Source organism: Oryza brachyantha, chromosome 1 (assembly GCF_000231095.2).
Source record: "Oryza brachyantha chromosome 1, ObraRS2, whole genome shotgun sequence".
Lineage (NCBI taxonomy): Eukaryota > Viridiplantae > Streptophyta > Magnoliopsida > Poales > Poaceae > Oryza > Oryza brachyantha.
Genome location: NC_023163.2, coordinates 9296294 through 9323826, shown reverse-complemented (window position 1 = coordinate 9323826; position 27533 = coordinate 9296294). Strand labels below are relative to the sequence as shown.

At 40.6% G+C, this 27533-nt stretch overlaps 4 protein-coding genes across 4 annotated transcripts; 3 read left to right on the top strand and 1 right to left on the bottom strand.

Annotated features, from left to right (window-relative positions):
• The first annotated feature begins 251 nt into the window (after positions 1–251).
• Positions 252–718, top strand: LOC121053940. The gene has a single exon (XM_040522594.1). It carries the CDS (start codon positions 342–344, stop codon positions 609–611), a length of 270 nt encoding a protein of 89 aa, XP_040378528.1. The 5' UTR covers positions 252–341; the 3' UTR covers positions 612–718.
• Positions 719–1106: 388 nt separating this feature from the next.
• LOC102704471 lies at positions 1107–4218 on the bottom strand. The gene is made up of 7 exons (XM_006645767.2): positions 4041–4218; positions 3845–3919; positions 3687–3744; positions 2926–2981; positions 1998–2060; positions 1781–1846; positions 1107–1589 (listed from the first exon to the last, which is right to left on the bottom strand). The coding sequence occupies exons 1-7, from the start codon at positions 4131–4133 to the stop codon at positions 1356–1358; spliced, it is 645 nt and encodes a 214-aa protein (XP_006645830.1). The 5' UTR covers positions 4134–4218; the 3' UTR covers positions 1107–1355.
• Positions 4219–7753: 3535 nt separating this feature from the next.
• Positions 7754–12726, top strand: LOC102704196 (protein transport protein SEC23). The gene is made up of 5 exons (XM_015832959.2): positions 7754–8478; positions 8710–10530; positions 11572–11688; positions 12052–12123; positions 12309–12726. Exons 1-5 carry the CDS (start codon positions 8077–8079, stop codon positions 12444–12446), a joined length of 2550 nt encoding a protein of 849 aa, XP_015688445.2. The 5' UTR covers positions 7754–8076; the 3' UTR covers positions 12447–12726.
• A 1652-nt stretch (positions 12727–14378) lies between these two features.
• Positions 14379–26523, top strand: LOC102703918 (protein translocase subunit SECA1, chloroplastic). Its single transcript, XM_006645765.3, has 19 exons — positions 14379–14916; positions 16254–16533; positions 16927–17030; positions 17140–17319; positions 17618–17836; positions 18356–18469; positions 19177–19290; positions 19413–19580; positions 20490–20665; positions 21670–21736; positions 21902–22048; positions 22812–22907; positions 22997–23065; positions 23295–23396; positions 24324–24575; positions 24721–24788; positions 24909–25026; positions 25500–25739; positions 26180–26523. Exons 1-19 carry the CDS (start codon positions 14530–14532, stop codon positions 26288–26290), a joined length of 3012 nt encoding a protein of 1003 aa, XP_006645828.2. The 5' UTR covers positions 14379–14529; the 3' UTR covers positions 26291–26523.
• Positions 26524–27533: the final 1010 nt, after the last annotated feature.

Genomic DNA, 27533 nt, shown 5'->3' with positions numbered 1-27533 from the left:
GAAGAATTGACCTGATTTTTTAACGCTTACTAGTAAATGATTAGATGAGTTTTTTTTCCTTCAGCAGCAAACGACCGCTTCTACGCTAATAGTAATCTTGATGCACGGAATGTGTACTTATCTGTGGCTAACTGCGTCACGCATCATTTCTTATTCTCTCTCGATCGACAAAGTCAAAACCATTTTAAAGCTCAGTAAGCACAGCACCAAAAAAAAACACACATACATATATAAATAGATCATCAGATTCAGAGAGCGCTATGTCCTTCCACTGATTACCAGAGCAAACCTAGCTACTAAACGAGAGAAACTAAACGAGCTCAAGAACACAAGGCAAATCAATGGAGTTCGACTTGCTGGCGCTGGTGGCAGGCAACGAGACGCTGGCCAAGCTCGCAGCGTTCGTGGTGGTGCAGGCGCTGGTGTACCTCATCCTCTCCAGCTCCTCCGGCGTCTTCTCCGGCGGCGGCGGCGTGGCCGGGAGCGCCAGCCTCTTCCGGCGGCCGGCGGTGGAGAGGTCAGAGAGCTCCCGGCGCATGGCCGCGCTGCTCGCCGATGAGATGGAGCTGGAGCTGGAGCTTATGCTGATGCGCTGCTCATTCTCGTCCTGAAAGCTTTGTACGAATTATAGGGTGCAGAATTCTTTCGTTGATAAGTTAGGTATGAATGTATGATGCAAATATCTGATCTATGACATTGATCGAGTTGGAATATCGAATAGGCAATTATCACACTTTGTGCAACGGTTTTGAAATATTCCCCGGCGCTTGGCGCCTTGGCTAATTGGTTCTCTCTTAGTTTAAGTTGCAAATAATGACTTTAGATACATGGGACAATTGTGAAAAGACTTGAAGTCGAATAACACATCTTATTTATCCTTATTTTGATTTATAAAATAAACTATATTTAATAATGATATATTTACAATTTTTTCCCAAAACAACTTAAACAAAATAAAATAAACACAAGGATGCATCCTACAATATTCCCAAGCTACGTCGAGGGGCATGTTTAGTTATGACAGGTTGACACTGGAAGGTTAACAGCGAAATATGCAGCTATGTGCAATACAAGGATAATTGAAGAGAGCACCCGGGATCAAGGGGAAAAAGTTACAGGTGGGGCCACAACATTTGCCGTAGCGTGTTCGTGCATTAGTATTGTCTTTGTTATCAAATCCTCATCACCAGTGACAACAAATCCATACACTACAAGAAAGTATCATGAATATCAATGCACAAGGGCTACAAGAGAAAAATGTTATGCCCGCATCTAGACAACCAAACCTCACAGGCTGTTGCCCCGATACTGGTAGGCGTCTGAAATCCATGAACTAATCGGTCTCAGAACAGTTGTCATACATCCTCATCGTCGCTATCATCGTCATCATCATATTGCACCAGAGAACCAAGCACGCCCTTGGTTTCATCTGGCGGCTTGTTATCTGCACTATGCCCATTTGAAGGAAGCTCCTTCGGAGCAGGCTTATCTTCCAAATCTACCTTTGCTTTCTTTGCTTGTGGTTTTACGGAAATTATTACATTTTTCAAGAGTGAAGGTTGGTTCCTCTTTGCCTTAGGCTTGGTCTCCTAAAAAAGTAGATATACAGACAACTCAGAAGCAAAACAAGTTTGCCATCATGATGATTGATGAGGACTCCAACAGATGGCAAATAAAGGAGTATGGATTGTCGTGATATTTATATGACATTTTTATTATTCTCATCTTGAAACAATCACATTGTAACAACTTCCAGATCACCTTTGCATTTATAACATACCTCTGGTCTCGAGACTGTAGGAGCCTCAACTTCATGGATAATATTGGACTGGGCAGCGACTGCCTCCTGAAAGAACAAGCATCGGTTAGGTGTGCCATGCGACTTGCATTTGGTAGATAATCTAAGAAAACCCACACTTGCTCACAATTCTAATAAGATACAAACATTGAACAACGGTGAAAATGGTACAACACATAGTTTGTTGGTAAATACTCACATGGAAACTGCGGAGTTGTTCAGCTTCTTCATTAGCCACCTGCTGTTCATATTCCTTCCTTGACTGCTCAAAAGTGGCGTGAGAAAAGGATGTAAGATGTTGCAAAAGTCATGGGCTATAAGATGAATTCAATTTACTTAAAAGCTCATATGTCTGCTGTCCATATTTTTTTACAATTCAAATACCAAGGACTGAATTAACTTGGATATGATAAATACAATCAAGCTATTCAAGCATCCAACTTCGATTAACTTTGTAGCTTTTAAATTTGGGTATGATAATTTCCAACCCCAATGGATAGTTGTTATCAATTTATGATTAATCAAGAAGAACAATCTAAAATATTAGAATAAATATATGGAAAACAGAAGCATGTAGGTTTCTCTTACAACTTCAACCATTTTTTAAGATAGATAATTAATTTCTTTTTTCTTATAATGTTTGCAAATTGTGTGTTGGTATCTCTATCTCTACTATTATAAAAGCAGAGAAGTTCTCATTATGTCCCCTCCTCCCACCATTCACATCGCGCTCGTGCATGTGCAACCACCGGCTCCCACTGTTCGTGCATGCTTTATTCTCAATTCACCTTCCTAGCCCATCCCTAATCAAATAGGCCTGATCTCGTGCATATCCTCAATCGAATGGGCCTGATCTTGTGAATAGACTGGTATATAAAACAAGGCTATCATCGCAAAATTGATCAGCTCCCAGACAAGCCAACACCACAAAGTTTCATCATGCATGGTTTGCAAGGGAACAACAACGGCGCAGGGGATAGAAATCTCAAGGCAGGCACACAAATAGATGTGCAATGGGGATCAAACAAATGAAAGCATGTTTTGATAAATATGATAGTTATGCAGACAGACAAGATTACTTTAGCTTGAACAGGAAATTCAATGCTAGCATATATCAAAATGCTCACTGATGCAAGTTTGTCGAGAAACTCCATTTCATCTTCATCCAAGGCTTTTGGAGGTCCTGAATTGAATGAATAACAGGAATATCAGGATACAGTGCAAAATTTGATAAAATACAAACCCCAGTATTCTGCTTCTTTTCCTTACATATTTGCTCAGAAGTCACAAACCAAATGTGAAGGAACAAAATATAGAGCAATAGAAATGAGGAATACATTGTTCTTGTAAGCTCGAATGCCTAATTCCTACCAAGCAACCTCGTATTTTGATCTGCGTAACTTTTCCAGAAATTTTTTTTATTATAATTTTAACCCAAGTATCCGGGAAAAAGCGGAATATGTTCAGCATAACTAATCAGAGAAAGGGAGGAGTTCTAGCTGATAGATTAAAGGACTTTATAGCTTCTGTTTCATGGACACAATAAGGCCGCAATACTGCATTGTTTCAGTACAAAAGGGTGAAACAAAGAGCTTAAATGCAGCATTATATAATTCTTTGGGCTTGGTGTCCTGTATAAGGCTGGAACATGGGAGTTTTCCCAATTCCTACAGGAATTGAACTATTCATAATGAAAATCATGTATTTAACATAGGCCTCAATACTTGCTTCTGCTTCAATGCTTCCAGCTCCCATGAAAGAATGCCATTTTTTTACTAGCAAGACAACACTCTTTACTGAATTGTCCAAGCACAACAGCATCATCTCCGTTTTGCAAATTTACAAGATAAGGTAAGGACGGAGCAAGTGGAGCCGGAGGGGAACTCACTATGCTTGAAGCGCTCGTTGAACTCGGCATCCTTCTTGTCCTTGTTCTCCTGCAGGATCTGCGGAGCGCGACAGGAAAGTTTTGAGGAGGAGAACGCCGGGGGGGAGGGGGTTAGCAGAGTTGTTGAACGGTGGGGCGGGGCAGGCGTGGATACCAACCTGGAAGAGCGGCTTGTCGCGCTGGGCAGTGCCGTCGTCCGCTCTCTCCCCTCTCGTCCGCTTCGCCTCGTCAAGCTGCCATGGATTCCCCCCAAGCACAACGCCAGATTTTCAGCGGGGGGTTTTCCTAGGGTTTCCGACTCCAGACTCTCCGCAACTGCAGGGCGCGCGAGCAGTAGCGGGCGGGCAGGCTTACCTGGTCCTCGGAGATGAAGTTGACGAGGCGGATGGTTGGCCCCGCCCCCGCCGGCGGCTTGGAGCCCGACGTCGCCGTCTCCTCCCCGGCCATTACTCCTCTCGTCCTCCCCGCCGGCCGCCGCCCGCCGCCCGCCGCCCGCCGCAAAAGCAAAACTAGGATGCGATCCCCAAAACCAAACGACTCGCAAAAGCGGTTTCCGGGCCTTCACGGCCGTTGGATCTGTCATCGACAGTCTACCTATGTCGTTGTTTGCCAAATTTTCATTCGCGCAAGCCAATCGTACGAAGACTCGCAGATATTTTACTTCCTCCATGGGGCCGTTTCACTTATTGAAACGTATTTAATTGTTTGTCTGGTTAGTATAAATATGTGAAAATGTAATTTATAATTAAAATATATTTAGCAATAAATCATAACATAATATAATATTTGATAATTACCTAATATAAGTGGAATGAATGGTCAAATATGTGCTAAAAAGTCAACAACACCATCTATTAAAATTACGCATCAAACATCGAGCTATAATTATTTAAAGATTGATAAAGTTTCACAAAATCAAATACTAAAATGTTTAATTTAAACACAACCATTTCACAATTAGAACATTTCGCTCATACACATCAAACAAGTTCATAACACATCGCCGGTCCCATATGAATTCAAAGATAAAATATGAAATACTATCAAAATTTTGTTTTTAACGTTTTGATCTGGTTCATAAACAATATAATGATTTGATCATCGAAAAATCAAAAAAAAAGAAAAATATTGATATAGACCAGCATGTTTCTCTATTCCGATCACTAGCTAGAAGAAAGGCGTTAACGACGAGTGCTTCTCAATGAGCAGAAGAGCTACAAGTGCGAACGGTCACCATGACCTTCCTTGGCATGCTACACCCGGTTGTTCATTTTGATTCGTCATCACCGTCTTTGATGTCATAGTTGCCAAATCTTCCGGTAACAATGACATTCATGTCCCACACCTTAAATCCCACCTCATACCCACTATTAGTTCCTTTTCGTTGTGTCCCTTGGTCCCAAGCAGCTAGCCTTTGTGCTTGTACTATAGCATAGGGAGAAAGATATGCTTGTTCTTACTAGTCAATAGCCCTCCCCTCTTCGGTCATTATGATCGAAGTGTGAACTACTTGAGTGGGAGATTGAAGGATCTCTTTTTTGTATTTATCCTAGGGCGTGGGAGAAGTTGTTGGTTCAAATTTGGTGGGTGATGTAGTAGATGCATAGAGAAATCCCACAGACAAATATACTGGTTCAGACCTCATGACGATGTAATACCCTACTTATGTGAATATTATTGTGCATTGTGTGTAACACAAGCGATGAGAGTGAGAGAAGCTCACTAAAAATGGTTGGGAGTTTACTTATGTAGCTCCTAAAAACTCATGATGCAAGATTACTCTCAGCTACCTTTTCTTCCATGTGTTTCTCTTATCTTTAGTTTTCCAGTCCCTTGTTCACCAGGCTTGGTCCTCCTTTTATAGTGCCAAGTAGATACCAAAATAGCCTAATTTTAATCAAGGAACGTGTTGGTATAAGGAATTATCTCCTTCATCTCGCACCTCATGGAGTAGCCATTTAATGTGTATGCTTCATAGCTACTAACAGAACATGTGATGGGCTGGTGACGTTGGAGGCCGGTGGTAGACTTACACAGACATACTGGTCCTCGTGGACCATACCCGTGGTATATGGACGAGGCTGGTACCCTCTACACACGTGTTGGATATCTAATCGAAGCCCTCCATTAGCGAGGTCAAATGGCAGGTGGTCATTAAGCTCGATTGGCGTCGTTCGTTACCCATCACTAGATGGATATCCCGCACGTTGCTGCGGGAGAGCTATGTGATAATATAGTAGATATGAGTTCTAACTTTTTTTCTTACGTACTATACAATTTTTTTCATGCGTTTATATATTTTTATGCGTTTATTAATTATCCATAGGTTATGAATGATTGGATTGTATGGTGTGACTTTGGGGGAGAGATGCAAGTTACACTTTTGATGAGTCATCCAAAGGCTAAAAACAATTGAGGTGATATGGAGAGATGCAATTTACACCCTTGATATATCATCCTAAGGCTAAAAATAATTGAGGTGATGTGACTTCATGAGAGAGAAAAGAGAATTAACATTAACTACACTTAGTGGTTATTGAGCGTCCAGAATAAATCCAATGGTTGAGATTTACAAGTGATGTGGCTGAACCAATTCAACTTTGGGTCTTAACTTTATAGAAAGAAGGGATGACATGTGATGACAATGATGACGACAAGACTAAGGATGAATTTACTCTTGAGGATAGTTGGGGCTTATGCCCCACCTGTGTTCACCTTAATTCTGTTTTATATCCCTATGTATCCAAGTATCCAACGTTCATTAGTTAGATGAATAATCAAATAGCAACCACGATAGAGAAAGCCAACGTGGGTAATATTGGGTTGTCCCCTAATTAATTAGGGCACATAAAAGATGATTATTAACTGACTCTCTTCATCGTCATATAAACAAATATGATGATATAGAGAAAATGAGAGGGGGAGGAAAGAGAAAGTATGTTGTTATACATGACAATGACTTATGGTAGACTCTTAGCATCCATCAAAATTATTTTTATTGCATTGGGGTGAATAAAAAGGAAAGTAAATATTATTTTTGGTGTATTTGTTAAGAGAACATACATGACTATATCATTGTACATGGCCTAAGATTTGTTTTTGTTGCTGACGTAAATTATAAAAGAGTTGATCCTATACTCCATCTTTAAATATGTTATTTTGCTTAACTATACTTGTGGGCAATCAATATTGTGTAGTATTTTTCTATCCTTTCACCCAACCATTTAGTTTGGAAGTATGTATTAGATTTTTTTTTTTAGAAATGACATACCTTTTGTTTTTTTGTATAAATATGATGTTTAATTAACAACATAAGAGTATAGGATATGTTATAAGTTACTATAAGCCCTACCTTAATTTTCATCATGAATTTGTCACTGGGCAAGATTAACGGGACAGCATTGTGCGTCTCTATTTTCCACGCTATGATAGGCGCTTTCTTGTTACACTTAATGATGCGGCGTGGGGTAGATGGTGTCAGGTGTCACGTGTGCCTGACATTGTGTGCACTCGACATTAATTAAATACGGTAGGTGAGAGGTCTATTCGATTCAAACCACTTCCTCAGTGGACCTCTTCCATTGGCCTTCAATAATACAACACACTACAAGAGCATTGGGGGTCGGACCTTGACGCCAGCTTGCTTCTTGATGGGAGGGATTATGGTAGCTCGGAATTAGGATGTGCTCAAGTCTTAAAGCGCTGCGAGCTAACTGGTTGGTGAACCCTGGTTTTCATATTACCAATACATGGATCATTAAAACTTTTTATCCTCTAGCTATCTCGCTGTAGCTGAATATGACCACCACCTCCACGAGCACATAAGAGCACCTCCTATAACCTTTTCTTGTATGTTATTGTGAGACTTCAATAAGATGGTCACTAGAGCAAGATAGAGGTGGGAGACTTCAATATGTTATTGTCTGATTTTGCTCGGAACGAGCGCATCTGCTCCGTACCCGTATGACCATAATAAATCCCATTGCCGGTACTGCTATCGCCGTTGACCCCAAGTTGACCGGTCCTTCTTCAGCACATGAACGAACGGAGAAGACATATGGCCGAATCCCGCAATCCGAGTCGCCGCGATTCCACTCCCACAAGAGCACCGAACGCACGCTCGCGCTCGCGCTCCCCTCGACCAATAGCAGGCCGAGATCAAGCCGCAATGACATCGACGAAAAGAGAAAATAATAAGGAAAAAAAGAAAGAAAAACCAAATCTACGCTCACTGAGCAGTAAAAATTTCTCCTCCGCCGCTCCATCGACGATAGCTGAATCTAATCTCCCCTCCGTCCTCCTCGTCTCCCACAGATCCCCAAATCCGCGCGCCTCCTCCACGCGCATTCCGGGATCCCCAACTTAGGTTAGATCCGCGCGCCGCCCCCGCATGGAGGAGACGCCGCCGCCGCACCCGTCCCCCCAGTTCCCGGCGGTCTTCACCCCGCCGCCGCCGACGACCGCCGTCTCCTCGCGGGGCAGCCCCAGCCCCAGCCCCGCCTCGGCGCCGGCGCACTTCAGCACGCCGCCGGGCCCGCCCGTCTTCTCGTCGCCGCTGCGGCCCGCCGCGGTGCCCTTCCGCGCCACCCCGGCGTCGCCGCAGCCCGTGCCCTTCGCGTCCCGCGCGGCCTACTCCTCCTCGTCCTCCTCCGCGGCCGTGTCGCTCCCGACCTCCTCCGGCCCGCACTTCCTCAACGGCGCTGTCACGCCCAGCTCCCACCTCCCGTCCGCGGCGCCGCCCCCGTCGCCTCCCCCCGAGGAGTCCCCCTACGTCCTCTTCTCCGCCCGCAAGGTACGCGTCGCTCACGCCCGCGCTGCACACTAATGCCTGCCCGTCTCCTAGAGCTCAATCCGCACATAAGCATGCTATCATTTGGATCTCACACAATTACACTGGCCTATCCAAAATACGTGCGATTTTAAGACGAAGAGAGTGTTCGTTGCATAGGGATGTGCAGTTTCTGTGTGGTTTGTGTCCAAGAGGAAATCTGTTCCTTTTGTGATCGGCATTTTCTACTTGTAGGTCCTGAAGCAGAAGAAACTGCTGAATGCTCCTAGCTTAGGGTTCGGAGCTCTAGTGTCTCCTGGGAGGGAGGTGGCGCCAGGGCCAGAGACCGTGGAGCGTGATCCACGGCGATGTCTGAACTGTGGGGCTTATGTTAATCTGTACTGTGATGTGTTGATCGGCTCTGGGCAATGGCAATGCGTAATTTGCAAGAAGATGAATGGCAGCGAAGGGGAATTTGTTGTCTCCAGCAAGCATGACCTGCTCCAGTGGCCTGAGCTTGCGTCGTCGGCTGTCGATTATGTGCAATCAGGGAACAGGAGGCCAGGCTTTGTTCCAGTGCCAGACACAAGGGTGTCCGGACCCATTTTTATCCTCATAGATGAGTGCCTTGACGAGGCACACCTGCAGCATCTGCAAGGCTCATTGCATGCTTTTGTGGATTCACTCCCTCCTACAGCGAGAATTGGAATCATTACCTATGGGCGTACAGTCTCAGTATATGATTTTTCAGAGGGTGCTGCGGTGTCAGCAGATGTACTACCTGGAAATAAGTCTCCTACCCATGAGTCTCTGAAGGCTATAATCTATGGAACAGGTGTGTACCTGTCTCCTGTACATGCTTCACTGCCTGTTGCACACACAATATTCTCATCTCTGAGACCCTATCAGTTGAGCATACCGGAAGTGTCAAGGGACCGATGCATTGGTGCAGCAGTAGAGGTTGCTCTTGGTATTATACAAGGGCCAGCGGCAGAGGTGTCCCGTGGAATAATCAAGAGATCTGGAGGTAACTACAGGATCTTGGTGTGTGCAGGTGGCCCTAGCACATTTGGTCCAGGATCAGTGCCTCATTCTGTTCAACATCCAAATTATGCTTACCTGGAGAAGACAGCCATAAAGTGGATGGAGCGTCTTGGGCATGAAGCACAGAGGCACAGTACTGTTGTCGATATCCTTTGTGCTGGAACATGTCCTGTGAGGGTTCCTGTGTTGCAGCCACTAGCCAAGTGTTCTGGAGGCGTGCTTTTACTTCATGATGATTTTGGGGAGGCCTTTGGGGTTAACTTGCAAAGGGCGTCAACTAGAGCAGCTGGTTCCCATGGTTTATTTGAGATCAGATGTTCTGATGACATGCTTGTTACTCAAGTAATTGGCCCTGGTGAAGAGGCATCTCCTGATTCTCATGAAACTTTCAAACATGATACCTCATTTTGTATCCAGATGCATAGTGTTGAGGAAACACAGAGTTTTTCTGTTTCTATGGAGGCAAAAGGTGATATCAAGAATGATTTTGTTTACTTCCAATTTGCAGTCCATTACTCTAACATGTATCAAGCAGAAATAACAAGAGTAATCACTATGAGGCTACAAACTGTTGATGGTTTATCTGCATATCTGGCAAGTGTGCAGGATGATGTTGCTTCAGTCATCATTGGCAAGAGAACTGTCTTGCGTGCCAGAACTGCCTTAGATGCCATTGACATGCGGCTCACAATTGATGAAAGAGTTAAGGACATAGCTTTCAAATTTGGCACTCAAGTTCCAAAATCAAAGCTTTACCGATTTCCAAAAGAGCTGGCATCACTACCTGAGTGTTTGTTTCATTTGAGAAGGGGACCACTCTTAGGTAGCATAGTAGGACATGAAGATGAACGATCTGTGCTTAGGAACTTGTTCCTGAATGCCTCATTTGATCTCTCACTCCGTATGTTAGCACCTCGATGTATAATGCACCGCGAAGGTGGTACCTTTGAGGAGCTGCCAGCATATGATCTTGCCATGCAATCTAATGCTGCGGTGGTATTGGACCATGGAACTGATATTTTCATTTGGTTGGTAAGTTAAATCATATGCATCTCCTTGAGCCTAACTCAATCTTGCAATTATTTCAATACCTTTATGTCCCTGTTTAATACAGCTCCAAGTATTTGTTTTTTCTGGAGCTGTGTATCTCCTGCTCCAATAATTCTTGGCAGTTGCAGCTGGGAGTAGACTAGGATTATATGGCTTTGAGATCTACTAATTCACATTTTAGAAGAAAACTAGGGGATTAAGCCACTTTATTTAGTCAGGAAACAGGGCCTGGATGATCATTATTATTGGTAATGTGATTTCGTTCACTAGTGAATGACACTTTTTGCATAGCTTACATTGTTGGTACAAACATGCACATGCAATTCACTGCTATTTTGAAATTTGAACTTTCCAAATGACCTAAACAAGTAAAGGGCATGGCACTGCATGATGTAATGTGGTTTGGTAGAAGAAAATAATCTGCTGCTCCACTCTCTGCTTTTCAAATGCAAGCAGAATGTTAAGTGGGGGCAATTTCAGCATTACTATATCTGAGAAAACTCATTTGTTCCGAGTATTTTACAATGCTCCTTTGGTTATGAAAGCATGTCTTTTATGACACCAACATGGTCTCCAACATGCAACTTTGACTACTAATTTGTATTGGAGTAATATATTTTGTGATACTCTGAAACCAGGCAAATCTATACATATGATTTTCATGTACCCAATACAAGTATTGATACAGAGATATTCGAACTTTGGCTAGAGATACATTCAAAAACCATGTATTCGTAACTTTGCAATAGATAATATAAAATATGTCAAGAAAGTAGAATGCATTATAGCCATTGAATCACTATAACTGCTATATACAAATTCATGGAAAACAATTTTTGGCTAGAAATACAATATGCTAGATGTTGTCATGTTGATATACCATGGCAGTATGGCTTGTGGAAGATGTTTTTTTCCCTCTCTGGATGTTGCCTTTATACACATCACGTAATTTGCTGGGATATTTTTTTCATTTATGTAACGATAATATCTCCTTGTAATTTTTTTCTTCCTGTATGTTGTCAGGGTGCTGAACTTGCAGCCCAAGAAGGACAAAGTGCTGCAGCTTTAGCTGCATGCCGTACACTGGCTGAAGAGCTCAGTGAGCTTCGTTTCCCAGCTCCCAGGATACTTTCATTCAAAGTCAGTTTTTTATTCTCAATTATTGTTTCTGATTTCCAACCGCCTCTCTTTGTAGTGTCAAATCTTCTCCTCATAACTTTTTTGTCCAGTCTGATATAGGCCATGTTCGTTCGTAGAAAAAACACGTGACAAGAATTGTCTCATTTATGAGGCCAATATATACATGTAGTTTTCTTTGTAGTATATAATATATCTGTCCATCAGATAATCATAAATTCATAATATCATGGCATAGGGCCTCACACCATTTAGTCTGTCACGGGACTTCCAAATACATTAACTACGCCACTAGCATGAAGTACCATTTAAGCAGCACTATATGATTTGCTGTTCTAATTGATTGCTTTCTTGATTCTCGTACAGGAAGGGAGCTCTCAGGCTAGATATTTTGTCTCACGCCTGATCCCAGCTCACAAGGACCCTACTTATGAGCAGGTAATACTTTCTCTGAACCTTTGCAGTTGCTCTATTTCATCTGAACTCATCCTTTCTGATAATTGTTGTTACTACGGCTACTAATTTGGCGCCTAACTGCAACCGCCGGTCTATGCAGTTGTAGTTTGTTAATTTCTTTGAATAAAGTCGCAGTTTATCAATAGATGCACTTTGATATGTTTCAGGAGTCAAGATTTCCTCAGTTACGGACACTTACTCCTGAGCAAAGGGCAAGGCTAAAGAGCAGCTTCATCCACTTCGATGATCATAGTTTCTGCGAGTGGATGCGCAGCCTCAAATTGGTTCCACCTGAACCTTGCTAATACCAGTAATTGGACCCCGAAAGGTGGATAGCTAGAGAAGCCAAGGCTTGGGTTCAGACAGAGTTGCCAAACGATCGCTGAAAGCTTTGTGAAGTACAATTGTGCATTGCGGGACGTGCCAATGCCAAACACATTTTGTTTGGAATGGTGAAGAGTTGTATGATTTTGCCTGATTCTTTCTTCTGACGCCATAGCATATACGGTTCAAATTGTCAATTGTCTTACGGGCGCGAAATTTTACGGAATAAGATGATGGTCTCCTTGTTGGGAAGTTCATTAATTGGATGTAACTATATATACAGTATATCTGCCCTTACTATTTTTGGATTACAAATTAGTTTTTATTAAATCCACCGTTAAATATATTTAGATAGTAAATTTATTTTGTGATGAAAATGTTGCTATTCTTTTTTTAAATTTGGTCATATTTGAAGATGTCTGACTTAGGATAAACCTAAAATTACTTAGGGTGAGTACGAGAGAAAAGGGTGAGTATGAGAGAAAGAGAAACAAGATATGTGAAACAAGGTTATTAATTAACACATGATTAATTAGGTATTAATTATTTTAAACTTAAAAAATGAATTACTATGATTTTTAAACCAACTTTTGTATAGAATTTTTTTTTGCAAAAAAATATATCCTTCAGCAATTTAGGAAGCAAGAGAGTTTTTCTTTCCTCATGAGCATCCCCAACAGTTCATCTAAATTTGGTCATCCATATCTTTATTTGGATGATCATCTAAACTAGTTTTATCCTTCGTATCTTTATGCACTCCACTAGATCATGTATATATGACATCCTCTTTATTTCTTTGAAGAATAGATAGAGATCATCCAAATATGAAGATTCTCTCTTCTAATATGAATGTCATCTAAAAATAGATGATATGATAGTCGTTCTGTTGGAGCTCAATATGTATTCTTTATCCTTTATTTTTAGGATAGAGGATAGGATAGATGAGCTGTTAGGGATGCTCTAAGAGCTTATCTTATAATAGGAAGCAGATGGAGTCGGATGGAGTAATTTGATGAATTTTTAGAATTTTTAATTTTATTTATTAAATAATTTACAAATTTAATTTTGTATTTTAAAAAATCACAAAACTAATCTCCCGTCGTCCTCTTGGAGAACGGAAAATTGACGTGGCAAACAGCCACTCGGTCGTGAGCAACGGTCGGAAATGGCGACACAGTGAATTTTGCATTTAGACCCTTTATGTCCTCTGTAAGGGCAGCAAGGGCCTAAAATGCAAAATTCGCCGTGACGCCTGAGAATTTTGTTGAACCGAGAATTTTTCGATTAAACCGCGGTTTAATAAATATATGTATAACGTATGTACTTGTTTAATCACAAGTACTATCTTAGCTTAGTGGTCACTATCCCATGTCTTCTAAATAGAAGAGGGAGATGATGACCACTTAGCTAAGTACTACTAATTAAAGAATTTCATACATATACATGTATCAAACCATAGTGGTAAAATTTTTGGACAGCACCGTATATTTTGCACTTAGGTCCTTCCACCCTTACAGAGGGCGGAAAATGGCCTAAATGCAAAATTCGCTGTGTCGCCGTTTCCAGTCGTTGCTTGGGACCGAGTGGCCGTTTGCCACGTCACCTTTCCGCTTTCCTAGAGGGCGACAGGAGGTTAGTTTTGTAATTTTTTGAAATACAAAATTAAATTTGTAAATTATTTAATAAATAAAATTAAAAATTCAAAAACTTTGTAATTTGATGCTAGCATTTCTGGCCGAGTCTAAACGTCCATTTGGGCTCAGGCCGTTAAACAAGAATGTCCGGCCCGGCCCGGCCCGAACCAGCCCACTCAATGCCCAGCCCACCCAGCTCAGGCGGGCCGGGCCGATCTCCTTCCTTATCCTTCTCCTCCCTCCTCATCTCCCTCGCTGCACCTCCACCCGTATTAGCAACCACAGCAGCACAGCCATTACCACCCCCCCTCCCCTCCACCCACCGAGCAGCAGAGCAGAGCAGAGCACGCGGCGGGCCCGTGCCCATGCGCGCCTCGCTCCACTAGGCAACTCCCCTCCCGTCCCGACGCGGCAGCGAGCGAGAGCGACGATGGCCATGGCGCCTCCCGCCGCCACCCTCCGCTTCCCACACCCGTCCTCTCACGCGTCCACGTCTTCCTCTCCCACGGCCACGCCGCGCCCTCTCGGCGGCGGCGGCCGCCGCGCCCCTCAGCCCGTACGGCGGGGCATGCAGCGGCGGGAGGCGGGCCGCGCCGTCACCGTGCGCGCGGGACTTGGGGGATTGCTGGGCGGCATGTTCGGCGGGGCCGGCGGGGACGACGGGGAGGCGGCGAGGAAGAGGTACGCCGACACCGTGGCGCGCGTCAGCGCCATGGAGCCCGAGGTCTCCGCCCTCTCCGACGCCGACCTCCGTGCCCGCACCGCCAGGATGCAGGAGCGCGCGCGCGCCGGGGAATCGCTCGATTCCCTCCTTCCTGTGAGTGCACGCCACGGCGAATTCTACATTTTCAGCTGCGGTTTCAGTTCATTTCCTTGTAGTATTGCTAACGTGGTGCAGTAGTAGCTGTAAATTTCGTGGTCCTTTTCATTACTAGCATGCTGCAATATTAGCTTCTGTGGCTAAAATAACAACATGATTGCTGATCCAACAAGTAATAGGAACAAAGGTGGACATAGAGTTCAACGGCTAGATGATCAGTAATTAAATGTGTATAGAAAAATATATACAGCAATCCTTTCGCACATCTCCTTAGTGGAGAGACAGATACATCTCTATACATGAATGAGGCGAGTGATTTATAAGAAGAAAAAAAAAACCCAAGTGTTCAGCTATTAAAAAAAAGGGTTCATATACAGTTCATGACTTCAAGGATAGCATTACAGAATATCACTTGAAAAAAATTGCATGTTATGACAGAAGCTAAGTTTTGCAGCTGTAAGATGAAATGTGATTCATTTTCAATGTTGAGACCTATTGATCTAGTTTTGTTACTTATTTTTTTCATCAAATATCAATTTCATTGATTTTCTTTGAAGTGACAAGCATATATTTCTATAAAATTTATGTTCACATTTATTCCTTACTATCAGATTGTGCTATGACTTGGACAAGGGTGAACAAAAGATCAAATAAGTTGAACAGAAAAAAATGCCCTAAACATGGATACAAACAACACAAGAACCGAGTAACTTATCAGTGAAAGAACACACGAGCTTTACAGTATGTGGAAATTTGGTGTGAATACAAAATTTCATATAGCATTAAGAAAGGAAAAATGACATCCTTGATGTGGGTTTCCATAAAAAAATAACAATGACTGCAGCCAAATGTCAATAACCACCTTGAGTTTGATGCGTGCCAGCAAAATCACCCTCTAAAACTGATTGAATGAGTAAATTGACCTTTTTTTTTGAAGTTTAGGGCGTTAATAACTACCTTTTCAGGTCAGTGTGTTAAATGGACTTTTATTTCAAAATTCAGTGGTGTAAAATGGACTTAATCCGACGCCCTCATCTTTTCGCTTATGCTTATTCTTATAAGCCAAAAATTAAATTTTCAACCTTAAATTTGGAGTTGATTTTGGTTTTTTTTCACCGAAGTTTATTTTCCAGCCTTTAGATCAGTAAGAATACGTATATAATAGTTTTATTTCCAAATTATTTTTCGTTTGCAAATATGCCATTTGGCTTTTTCTATGAAAAAACCAAACAATCACCCTCGAACTTTTAACACTGTAGAAGTAAGTTAATAGTATGTATTTAGATTAGTAAATCTTAAGTTTGTTTTTATTGCTTGATTTCTGGCTATTGCAGGAAGCATTTGCAGTTGTCAGGGAAGCTTCCAAGAGAGTTTTGGGCCTTCGTCCCTTTGATGTACAATTGATTGGTGGAATGGTTCTGCACAAGGGGGAGATTGCAGAAATGAAAACCGGAGAAGGGAAGACCCTTGTGGCCATTCTACCAGCGTACTTAAATGCTTTGAGTGGAAAAGGGGTGCATGTTGTCACTGTAAACGATTATCTTGCAAGACGTGATTGCGAATGGGTTGGTCAAGTTCCCCGATTTCTAGGACTGCAGGTTGGCCTAATTCAACGTATGTCATCAAATCGTTTTGTTCACTTTGTTGTTTGCGCCATCTCCTAATTAAAAAAAATGTTTAACATCTGCCTCAATACTTCAAGAATGATTAAGGATACTTACCTGCCTTCATACTAGTACAGGCATATATTTGAATAAATTGAACTATGGAAGCCACGGGACCTGATTTTTGGTCCATGTAAGCTTGACAGCTAATAAGGATGTTTAACTTGATCAACTGTCAAAACGAAGCATAGCATGTGTCTCGGGCACTACTAAATAAAGTTTCACAAGGCTGACTAGCACTCTCTCTTTGAATTTTGTGTTTCATACTTCCATTGGGTTCATTATTGACTATTCTCTATTTTCTTGTGATGGTTTGTTAAACATTTGCTCTTTATTTTGACAGAAAACATGACGCCTGAGCAAAGGAGGGAAAATTACTTGTGTGATATTACTTATGTTACAAACAGTGAGCTTGGTTTTGATTATCTAAGAGATAACCTTGCAATGGTATGCCAATTTCTTTGATGGCAATTATTTGTTAATGTCAGACTGGGCTCTGCCTTGCGGTAACAACAGATTCACAGATCCTGTTAATTGATCCTTCATTTTTCTGCAGACTGTTGATGAGCTTGTCCTGAGGAACTTTAATTATTGTGTGATAGATGAAGTTGATTCCATTCTCATTGATGAAGCAAGAACACCGCTTATAATATCAGGCCTTGCTGAAAAGCCAAGTGATCGCTATTTTAAGGCAGCAAAAATAGCTGAAGTTTTTGAAAGAGATATTCATTACACTGTGAGCACTGATCTATTTTTGTTCCTATGTAAATAAAATTTTGATGTATAATCTTCTGTAGGTTGATCACATAACATCTTTTTAGATTATAATATTACGTCATGTAGCATATGATGTATGTTACACCCATTATTATGAATCTGCTTGTGCAAATGCTTAATACATTTTTTTGAAAGTGAGTATATCAGTATGATTACTTTACATCTAGGTGCATTGTGCTTGCTTGCTTGCTTATTCATAATTTTGTCTGTTTTATTAGCTAAATGCTAACTGTGTTCTTATAAATGTTGTTCTTCAGGTTGATGAAAAGCAGAGAAATGTTTTACTTACAGAAGAAGGCTACGCAGATGCTGAAGAAATACTAGACATAAATGATCTATATGATCCTCGTGAACAGTGGGCTTCATATGTTCTGAATGCAATCAAGGCTAAGGAGCTCTTCCTCAGAGATGTTAATTACATTGTTCGTAGCAAGGAAGTGCTTATTGTGGATGAGTTCACAGGTCGAGTAATGCCAGTAAGTGTTGCATCATTGATATCAATACTGTGAAACATTAACTCATCCATAAAGCCAAAAGGTTAATTCATTCTGTTGCCACATGGCTAGTGCATGCATGCTCTACTTTCGGTTCTCCCAACTATTTCACAGCTCTCCAACATATATTGTTTACTTCTTCCATAATGTGATAAACCCATTATCATGGAATGTGTAGTTTCACAATATAAGATGTTACTCAATAGTGGCATATGTAGTCCAAATCATTAGCTTATTGGATGATCTGGATGGTTGTTGCATACTTGCATGTGGGTCCACATCATTTGTGCAAATCATTCTATTTGAAAAGTAAGGCTGTGTCTAAGAGTAGGATCAGAATTTAGTTCAAATATGATCCTAGTCCCAGTCTAGTTCTCTTATCCAAACTTGTGAGTGTATGATGTTTAGAGTTTGTATCTCCATCCTTGTTCATTATTTCTGCTATCGAAGATGATATCGTCTTAGTTTAGTTTACATGTTTTAGATGCTACTATTTGGTAGGGCAGAAGATGGAGTGATGGTCTTCACCAAGCAATTGAAGCTAAAGAAGCTGTACCTATACAAAATGAAACAATAACCCTTGCATCAATAAGTTATCAGAACTTCTTTCTTCAGGCAAGTGACAGTTTTTTTGTTCCAATGCTGGAAAGATACTCATTCATGATTGTATAATATGTAAAGTGTCAAGCATCTTTGATAGAACCCTTTCTAACTAGCAAAATATGCAAGCGAACACCAATCTACAGATAGTTAAGAGCCACCTCAAATGGTCTAATTATCCACTCTTAAGAGATAGTGCCAACTCTAGGGGCTGTGGTGGGATGGCAGACTCACAACCACCACCAAAATTAAGTTCTTCTATACTAGCTAAATACACGTGCTTTGCTATGGATAAATATGAATTATATGCATGCTAGTATTGTTTGGAACAAATTAATTGTGAGGTTTTCACAACAATTCATCCCTGTTCTATCCTTGCATAATAAACTTGTATTTTGGAGACGAAATAAGATAGAACAAATATGTAGAACTACTTTGTAATATTAACGCATATGAAGGAGTAGAGTTGGTAGGTGAGTAGAGTTGGTGGGGTGGCAGTGTGGCACACCACCATTTCCATTTTTCTAAGAGTATAGATGTAGATATAGATAGTCATGATGCAGGTGAGCTGAAAGAGTTATTAACCATTGCTGAGTAGTGGTAAATCTGTAACATGTGAAGAATGCATGTCTGATATCCGCTGGATGAACAATCTCTCCCATTTTTATTTTGGATATATTCAGTTTGTTGTTTTCTAAGGGAACTGATTTGTTCTGTGACAGTTTCCGAAACTATGTGGCATGACTGGAACTGCTGCTACAGAGAGTCAAGAGTTTGAAAGCATATACAAACTAAAAGTTACTGTTGTTCCAACAAACAAGCCAATGATACGAAAGGTGCCTGCCTTTTTTCTACTATGCATATTCAATTCATGATAGTTGTGAAAGACACGTCCTTTCCATTCAACTTCCCTAACCCCTCTGAAAAAAAAAAAATCATTTCACATCTTCCGATGCAGGATGAATCGGATGTTGTTTTCAGAGCAACAAATGGAAAATGGCGTGCTGCTGTTGTGGAGATATCAAGAATGAACAAAGTTGGTCGCCCTGTGCTTGTTGGTACAACTAGTGTTGAGCAAAGCGAAACTTTAGCAGAACAATTGCATGAAGCAGGGATTACTCATGAGGTATGGCTGTTAACTTCATTAACAAGTATTTGGCTACTTTCCATTTAGTGCAATGCTACAAGGCTACGACATGAATGCTGATATTAGAACTCATAACTAAAAAAACTTCCATGGTACTGGAATCTGCATTCTTATACCCATCACCCACTCACGCCTCCAAGAAAGAGTTCATTTCTTTGTGCACTCTGAACTGTTTATTGGAAGTTTAACATGAATGTGTAGATTGGTTGAAGTTTCAGGGCAACCTTTTTCTACTTGCATTCCATCTGCAGGTTATTTAGCAGTATAGCATCCGCTCCATCATTTGTTTCCTCAAGACAAATAGTGCTTAAGCCTGCATGAACAAATTCACACTATCTTTTGCCCCAAACCTTCAGTGCAAGATATTGAATACATCATGCCATCAGCAAACTAGTTCTATCTTTGACAGGAGGGGAATTGAATAACATGCTATAGGCCGTGGTGTTGTTCTTGAAGTACATAGAGCTGTAACAGTGGACCTAGAGTCAGAGTCATGTGAATTTATCTGTTAGTTGATTTGGATTGTTACAGTTGAGTCTGTTGGTTAGCTGGTGCCTAGTCTCATGAAGGCTACCGATTAATCCATGTGTAGATTAGAAAAGAATAGAAATCAGTTAACCCCTCACTCCCTCTATATCCTATGTACCTGCACGTTCCTACCTGTTTCTGTCTCTAAGATTCAACCTAGGCCTCTTCTTCTGGTGCTTCATTATTCCCTATTTACCCCAGCTACCCTCTACATCTCAAGACTATAGCATAACTGACTGCAACAGAAATAAGGGAACTATCTGAAATTAATTCTAGCACTTTAGAAGCCAAAAGCTCATGTTTTCATTTCCTGTCATGTCAAAAATTGCCTGAAGTTTTAGTTTGAAAATTTTACTGTAGGTCCTCAATGCTAAACCAGAGAACGTTGAGAGGGAGGCAGAGATTGTAGCTCAGAGTGGACGCCTTGGTGCAGTGACAATTGCCACCAATATGGCAGGACGTGGCACTGATATTATTCTTGGAGGAAATGCAGAATTCATGGCAAGGTTGAAGCTGCGTGAGATGCTTATGCCAAGGTATTTAATTTTGTTGTTAGAATTGCAAATGACACCATAAATGTTGCTCCTTGCTGTTTTCTAGAGAAAACAACACATCCAATATTGCATCTGACATTGATTCAGTTCTTTATTTAATTGCATGACTGTTGCATGCATTAGCTCCCCCAAAAGTAAATGTAACTAGATGGCGTAAATTAACTGGATTTCAATTCAACATATAAATTAAACATAAGTGGTATATTAAGTTGTATAACAAGATTTTATCTTATATGTAACTACCAGAGAAAACATGTTACAACTGCTAAGAACTTATGTGATGATGTCTTACAATGACTTACTCTGACCAGATCACCTGCCAATGATCTTATACCGATACCTATTGAACATATAAGCGATCACAAAATCTTCTGATTGACTTCAGATTGACTTCACCCACTTGAATGAGTTGGAAACTACAATGGAGCTCCTCCTATTTTGATGACCTTTCCTAGAAATGGCACGGCATGTTGACACTTTCGTCGTAAAGTGTAGCATGGAATCTTCTGTCCATAGATTCTACTGACCCGCCTAGCGATCAAGCTCTTGCGTCTTTAGGAAAACTTTCACGCTAGCTATTCTCGGATCACCTATCAAGTGCTATTTTTTTTCGTTGCTGACCATCCACCATTCACCCCTCGAAGATTAATAAAAATACTGATGCTATAAGTTAATCCTCACATCAATAGGCTATCCTTAGTCTATTTGATAACGGGAAAAGGTAGACTCCATTTTCCTCGGTGAGGATAAAGGTATTCAGGCAGCCGATTCTGGCAGGAAAGTTGGTGAGTCTAATCACACAAGTGTACAGGTGAGGAAGGACAAAAGGCACATAGCCATTCTGCTTGGATTCCATTCTTTTAATTCTGCCAATACACCTAGACCACTTTGTTCTCTGGTGCACGTGTAACTGAACAGGAACTTACTATTTTCAACATGTTCACAGAACTGCTTATATTAATTCTGATTCTGAAATCATGTTGCAGAGTTGTTGATCCATTGGATGGTGTCATTATATCTAAAAAGCAGGCCTCACCTAAGAAAACATGGAAGGTAGATAAAGAACTATATTTCATTATCTCTAAATTTTCAGTTATATGAATTAATGTGAATTGAACATCAATATTCTGGGATTTATTCTTTAGATGGTTGAGTTATGATTCTAGTTCTGATAAAATTGATAGTGCTTTAACTTATTGCGTCTACCTCCTATCTCAGACAAATGAAAGTTTGTTCCCATGTGAACTTTCAAAAGACACGCTATCATATGTTAAAGATGCAGTTGAAGTGGCTGTCAAAGCATGGGGAGAAAAATCATCGACTGAGTTAGAAGCTGAAGAGCGACTCTCCTACTCATGTGAGAAGGTATGACTTTTGAAGTAGAAAAGTTTTGAATCTCCAATTTAACTGTCGGTCACTTTATCATCATTGAAATGACATGATTGCTTGCTGTGGTACACTTGGTCATGTCTCATGAAACATTATTTTTAACTTTTTCCAGAAAAATGGGATAGCTGGTTTGGCACGATTTTCATAGGTTTTCGCGCTTAAGATTTATTTCTACCAATTATGACTCAACCAGAGTACCATACAATAATTCCAATGACCTAGTGGGAGTCCAAACTGAGATTATTTACGCCTTGTAGGACAAATGCACTAAAAAATTACTGTGGCAACATATATGAATATTTCTCACTTAAATTTGAAATTTGGAGTGGCTATTTTTTTAAACATTGCAAAGTTCCGACTACTTATTTTAACTATGATTTACCCTAGCTATACTTATGTCAATATCTGGCAATATATATGCATGTACGTGTTACACCTTGCACTGTTTGACCCTCTAACGTTTGCTAGTGGTGGAGTTGTTTCTGAAACAAAGTTAATTTGGAATTTGGTTCTAGTGGCTGAGGGCAATGGGCTACCAGTGCACTGCAGCTTGTGAAATTGAGTTTGGTGGAGTAAGTGTCAGTAAACTGGATTAGTATTTTGGGTGGAAAGGTAGCTGTTTGACGTAGCTAATATTATAATTACCTACTGTACATTCTTGTGCCCCATGGTTGCCCCAACAGAACAACCCACAGACAAACAGAGAGAAAAGTTGATACTTTGTTTCTTTATATCTCAGGGACCAACACGTGATGAAGTAATTGCAAATCTGAGAAATGCATTCATGAAGATAGTGGATGAATATAAGGTTTACACAGAGGAGGAAAAGAAGAAGGTTATATTAAACAATAAAAATGATATTTTACAGATTTATCCATTGTTATGTGGAGCATAGAAATCATGGTATTAGTGTCATTTGTTCAGGTCATTGCAGCAGGTGGGCTTCATGTAGTAGGAACAGAACGTCATGAATCTCGCAGAATTGACAATCAGGTAATATACTGATTGAGCTATCGTGGTTTAGATGCAAAATCAGCCTTTGATACAGGCTCTCTGTATGGTTGCAATGATCATGGTCAAACTTTGAAAATACTGATAAATTCCACAGCACCCTATATTTAGAGATGGGGCATTTGAACACCAGAAATCTACTAACTTTTTTAGTTTTTTTCTTACGACAAACTTCCTTGCCCATTTGATTTGTTTGTGTTATCTGGTATAGCTCCGTGGTCGAAGTGGCAGGCAAGGGGATCCTGGGAGTTCTCGGTTCTTTCTGAGTCTCGAGGATAATATATTCCGAATTTTTGGAGGTGACAGGATACAGGTTTGTGTTTTCTTCCCTAGTTTCATTGTTCTATGGATGACATTGCAACAGTTTCAATATAGTAGGGTTGCAAAAGTACATCATTGCATAAAAAAGAACGTTTCTCAGTATATGAAGTTTCTACTCTTGGAGGACTTTTGATCCATACGTGGTGTATAATTACACAACTCCTGTCTCATGACCGAAAATGGGTCTCTCTGAAATGTAGTAGAATGGAACGATTTTTGTGGTAGCTGGAAGACCGAATCTAGAATTTTAGTTATTCTACTCCTATTCCTAGAGTAAAAATATCACAGGGCATCATACTTGTACTTGCTAGAGCCTAGAGTGGCTATATATACCGAGCTTAAGTTTGCTTACATAGCATTAACTGGTATTTAAACAGTTTAATGTCACACCAAAACACAAAAGGACAACGAGCATGGCAGATATAGCGATTGCGACATTGGATCATAGCGCTTGGATCCACTGTATCTGTGTATCACATCCTGGACACCTACCATCTGAGAGCTGTTGGATGTCCTTCTAGAGAACTCGATGAAATGCGGGGTGCTGCTTTACTCTTTACTATTCCTCGCTTGAACTCTGATTATTCTGAAGTTCTCTTCAGAGTTCAGACTTCCCATTTTAGGTCCTGAATGCTTCTTCCAATAAATTGTATGGAGGACTTCTTACCAAAAACACCTGGCGCAATTCCTCAGTACCTTCATTTAATTTGTAATCTATACCTGTTCTAACTAGTAGCCTCAAGAATGTTTCTGGTTCAGTATGAAACTACCGCATTGTTCAGTACTAGCTTCTTTTTACTATAACATGTCTTGTTTTCATGACATATGAGACTATTAGGTCAAACATTTAATGAGAGTCAAGAAACAGAACAGTATAAGGTCATTTGTCTGAAAACTTTGCCATCCTCGATGTATATAGGGTTTGATGCAAGCCTTCAGAGTTGAAGATCTTCCTATTGAGTCGAAGATGCTAACAAGGGCCCTAGATGAAGCTCAACGGAAAGTTGAGAACTATTTTTTCGATATCAGGAAGCAGTTATTTGAGTATGATGAGGTATTGAATAGCCAAAGAGATCGAGTATATGCAGAAAGAAGACGTGCTCTTGCATCTGATAGTCTTGAATCACTTATTGTGGAATATGCTGAATTAACAATGGATGACATTTTAGAGGTTAGTTACAATTACCAGTGACAATTGTCATAGATGTAGTTTCAACTTGGTTGCTGCTCCTAAGCATTACATGCTGAAGTTTACCTTTCATTTGAATATATTAATGGTAAGCCTCATTGTTCTAAGCCATTTCTCCTATTTGTAGGCAAACATTAGCCCTGATACCCCAAGAGAAGATTGGGATAATGGCAAGCTGATAGCTAAACTTCAACAGTGAGTTTTCAGATAATGCTTGTGCATATGTATTTGATCAGAAAAAATCTCAGGGGATCTATTGTCTGTATTTGTGAATATGTATCTCGTTTGTAACATTCTGACTATCGTTTTTGCTAGGTATTGCTATCTATTAGATGACTTGACACCAGAATTGTTGGAGGAAAAATCGTCAAGTTATGAGGATTTACGAGAGTACCTTCGTACCCGAGGGCGTGAAGCATACTATCAAAAAGCTGTTAGTTGTTTTTTTCTTGTGTATATTCATGAATAGAAATGGCTTTGCATGAATAAATATTCAAAGATTATGTAAAGTTTAAGCCTTAGAGTAATGCAAAAAAACGCTGACAGAAAATTAACATTTCAACATTACATTTTAGTTCATACCATTCAAAGTACCCTATCAAATTCAGGTAATATATCCCTTTCAAAAAAAAAAATTCAGGTAATATAATTCAAACTACCATATTGAAATTTAGGTAATATAACATTATGAAATGAGGAAAAAACATTAATTTCATCAGAAGGCAAGGAGGAGCTCTCCACTGTAAACACTTTAATACACCTTTTAAAATTCAAAGATCAGTGGCACCTCTAAATGGCATGAAAACAATAGGTTAAATGAACCATTTGCCAATTATGCTATCATAGGAATTAAAAGACACAATTACTTATTGTCATATCAATGAACTTCCTTTTTCCATATGGCAGGAAATTGTGGAGAAACAAGCTCCAGGCTTGATGAAGGAAGCTGAGAGATTCCTTATTCTAAGCAACATTGATAGGCTCTGGAAGGAACACTTGCAGGCATTGAAATTTGTGCAACAAGCTGTTGGTTTGAGGGGTTATGCTCAACGAGATCCTCTTATTGAATATAAACTGGAGGGATATAATCTTTTCTTGGATATGATGGCTCAAATTCGACGGAATGTAATTTATTCTGTTTATCAGGTTAGTCAACCTTCTGGTTCACACGCTTTCCTTGTCCTTTCAGTGTTTCCTAGAGAATAGCATGCACATTACAATGAATCAGAAGAGTGCTGTGGACTGTGGTTGCAACTTCTTGACTAGATAACTCTTCTTTAAATCAGCAAACATATTTTTCCTTTGTGCATTGTCTTACAATTGTTTTTCATGAAAACCTAGCTAGTCACTTAGGGCAATATTTGAACAATTTTCAATCACAAGACCTACAAATCTTTTCAGGTTACACAGCTAGTGGGCTCTTTGCACTGACATGTACATGCTATGTGCTTGCATAAATCTCTTTTAGCTGTCACATTTGTTCTTGTCCTTCCTATCAGTGCTATACTCGTTCTGTGCTAATGGATGTGCTTTGTTCGACTCGCATAGCTAGCGATTTTACTGATTCCTGGTTTATATTTCAACAGTTCAAACCAGTGATGAAGAACCAAGAAGAGGAGAACTCTCCAAAGAAGGGGACAAAGAAGAAAGTCGACAAGGGTACTAACAAACTTGGTGCTGCACAAGCTGCATCTTGAGCTCCCTGTGACTAAAATTTTGTCGTGAGAGGTCCATGTAGCCTATGAGGATGTTCGTCAGAGTAGAGGAATACTGGCAGTGCAAAGATACTGGGCAAAGAATACTGGCAGTGGAATGTGGATGCTGGAATACAGTTTCTTAATGTAAATCTTTTCTAAGAGATGTCGACCAATCAGTTACGCCCATGCACTAGCATAATGTTGTTTATAGTAACCAAAGTATAAAAATTAAAGTTGCATGTTGAAAGGGGGAGTTACATCTCTCTAGTGCTTGTCACTTGGTTCTTTAAGTCTTTGTTCTTTCAAGTTGACCAAGTTTGACTTTTGCAAATCTTTCTACTTTCAATTTTTAAAAATTAAAATTTGCTTTTGTGGTTGCTAATGTTTCCATCGAGGGGGAGATTGAAGAACTAAAGTATGCTTTGGTATTTTTGTGATGTAAAAATTGGTGGACTCAGTGTGCATGTGTGTGCGACTACCACGGATCATGTTATGATATCTATACCAGAAACTATTGTTTTGTTTATGTGTGTAGCTGACGAAAATCAACCTTGTTCAATGACAAGTGCTGAGACTATGCTAAGGGAGGAGCGAAGGTCTAGAGTGGTCACGACGCTATTTGATAATGTGGGATGTACATTAGTTTCCTTGGAGGTCGATCTAATCAATGGTTGATCGGGATTAGACTTAGGGACAAGTTGAGGCCCTAAGTGATCGGGTTGACAGGTGACGAGGTGTAGCACTCTAAAATCACCCTAAGTTTAAAACATCATTTAATTCAAATTTCCAAAAAATTCAAAAGATGAAAAGAGCATCCAACAAGTAAAATTGGCCAAAATTAAACTCAAATTGGTTTGTGGCTATTTTTTTAATAAATTCCTCGTGCCTCGAAATATGTAACAAATTTTTACTAATTTTTTTCAGAATATTCTAGCTAATTTTAATGAAACAAAAATCATTAAGAGAATTCCCTTAAAAATCAATTTAAATCTCCCTACTTCCTCATGGGCCCTTAGCGGCCCAAGTCGTCTCACCCACTCCCACCACTTGGCCGTTTTCAGCCTAAGCACACATGTCCTCCCTTCCACGGCTGACGACGTTCCCAGCTGCAGTGGCCCCTAGGCCTGTCGATCCCCCGCACCTCTTCCCGCCACGTTGTGGCATAGAGAGCCCTAGCCGCATGCCATGGATACCAGTGGCTGCCCACCGGTGGTGCCAGATACGACGACCATTGCAGCAGGAG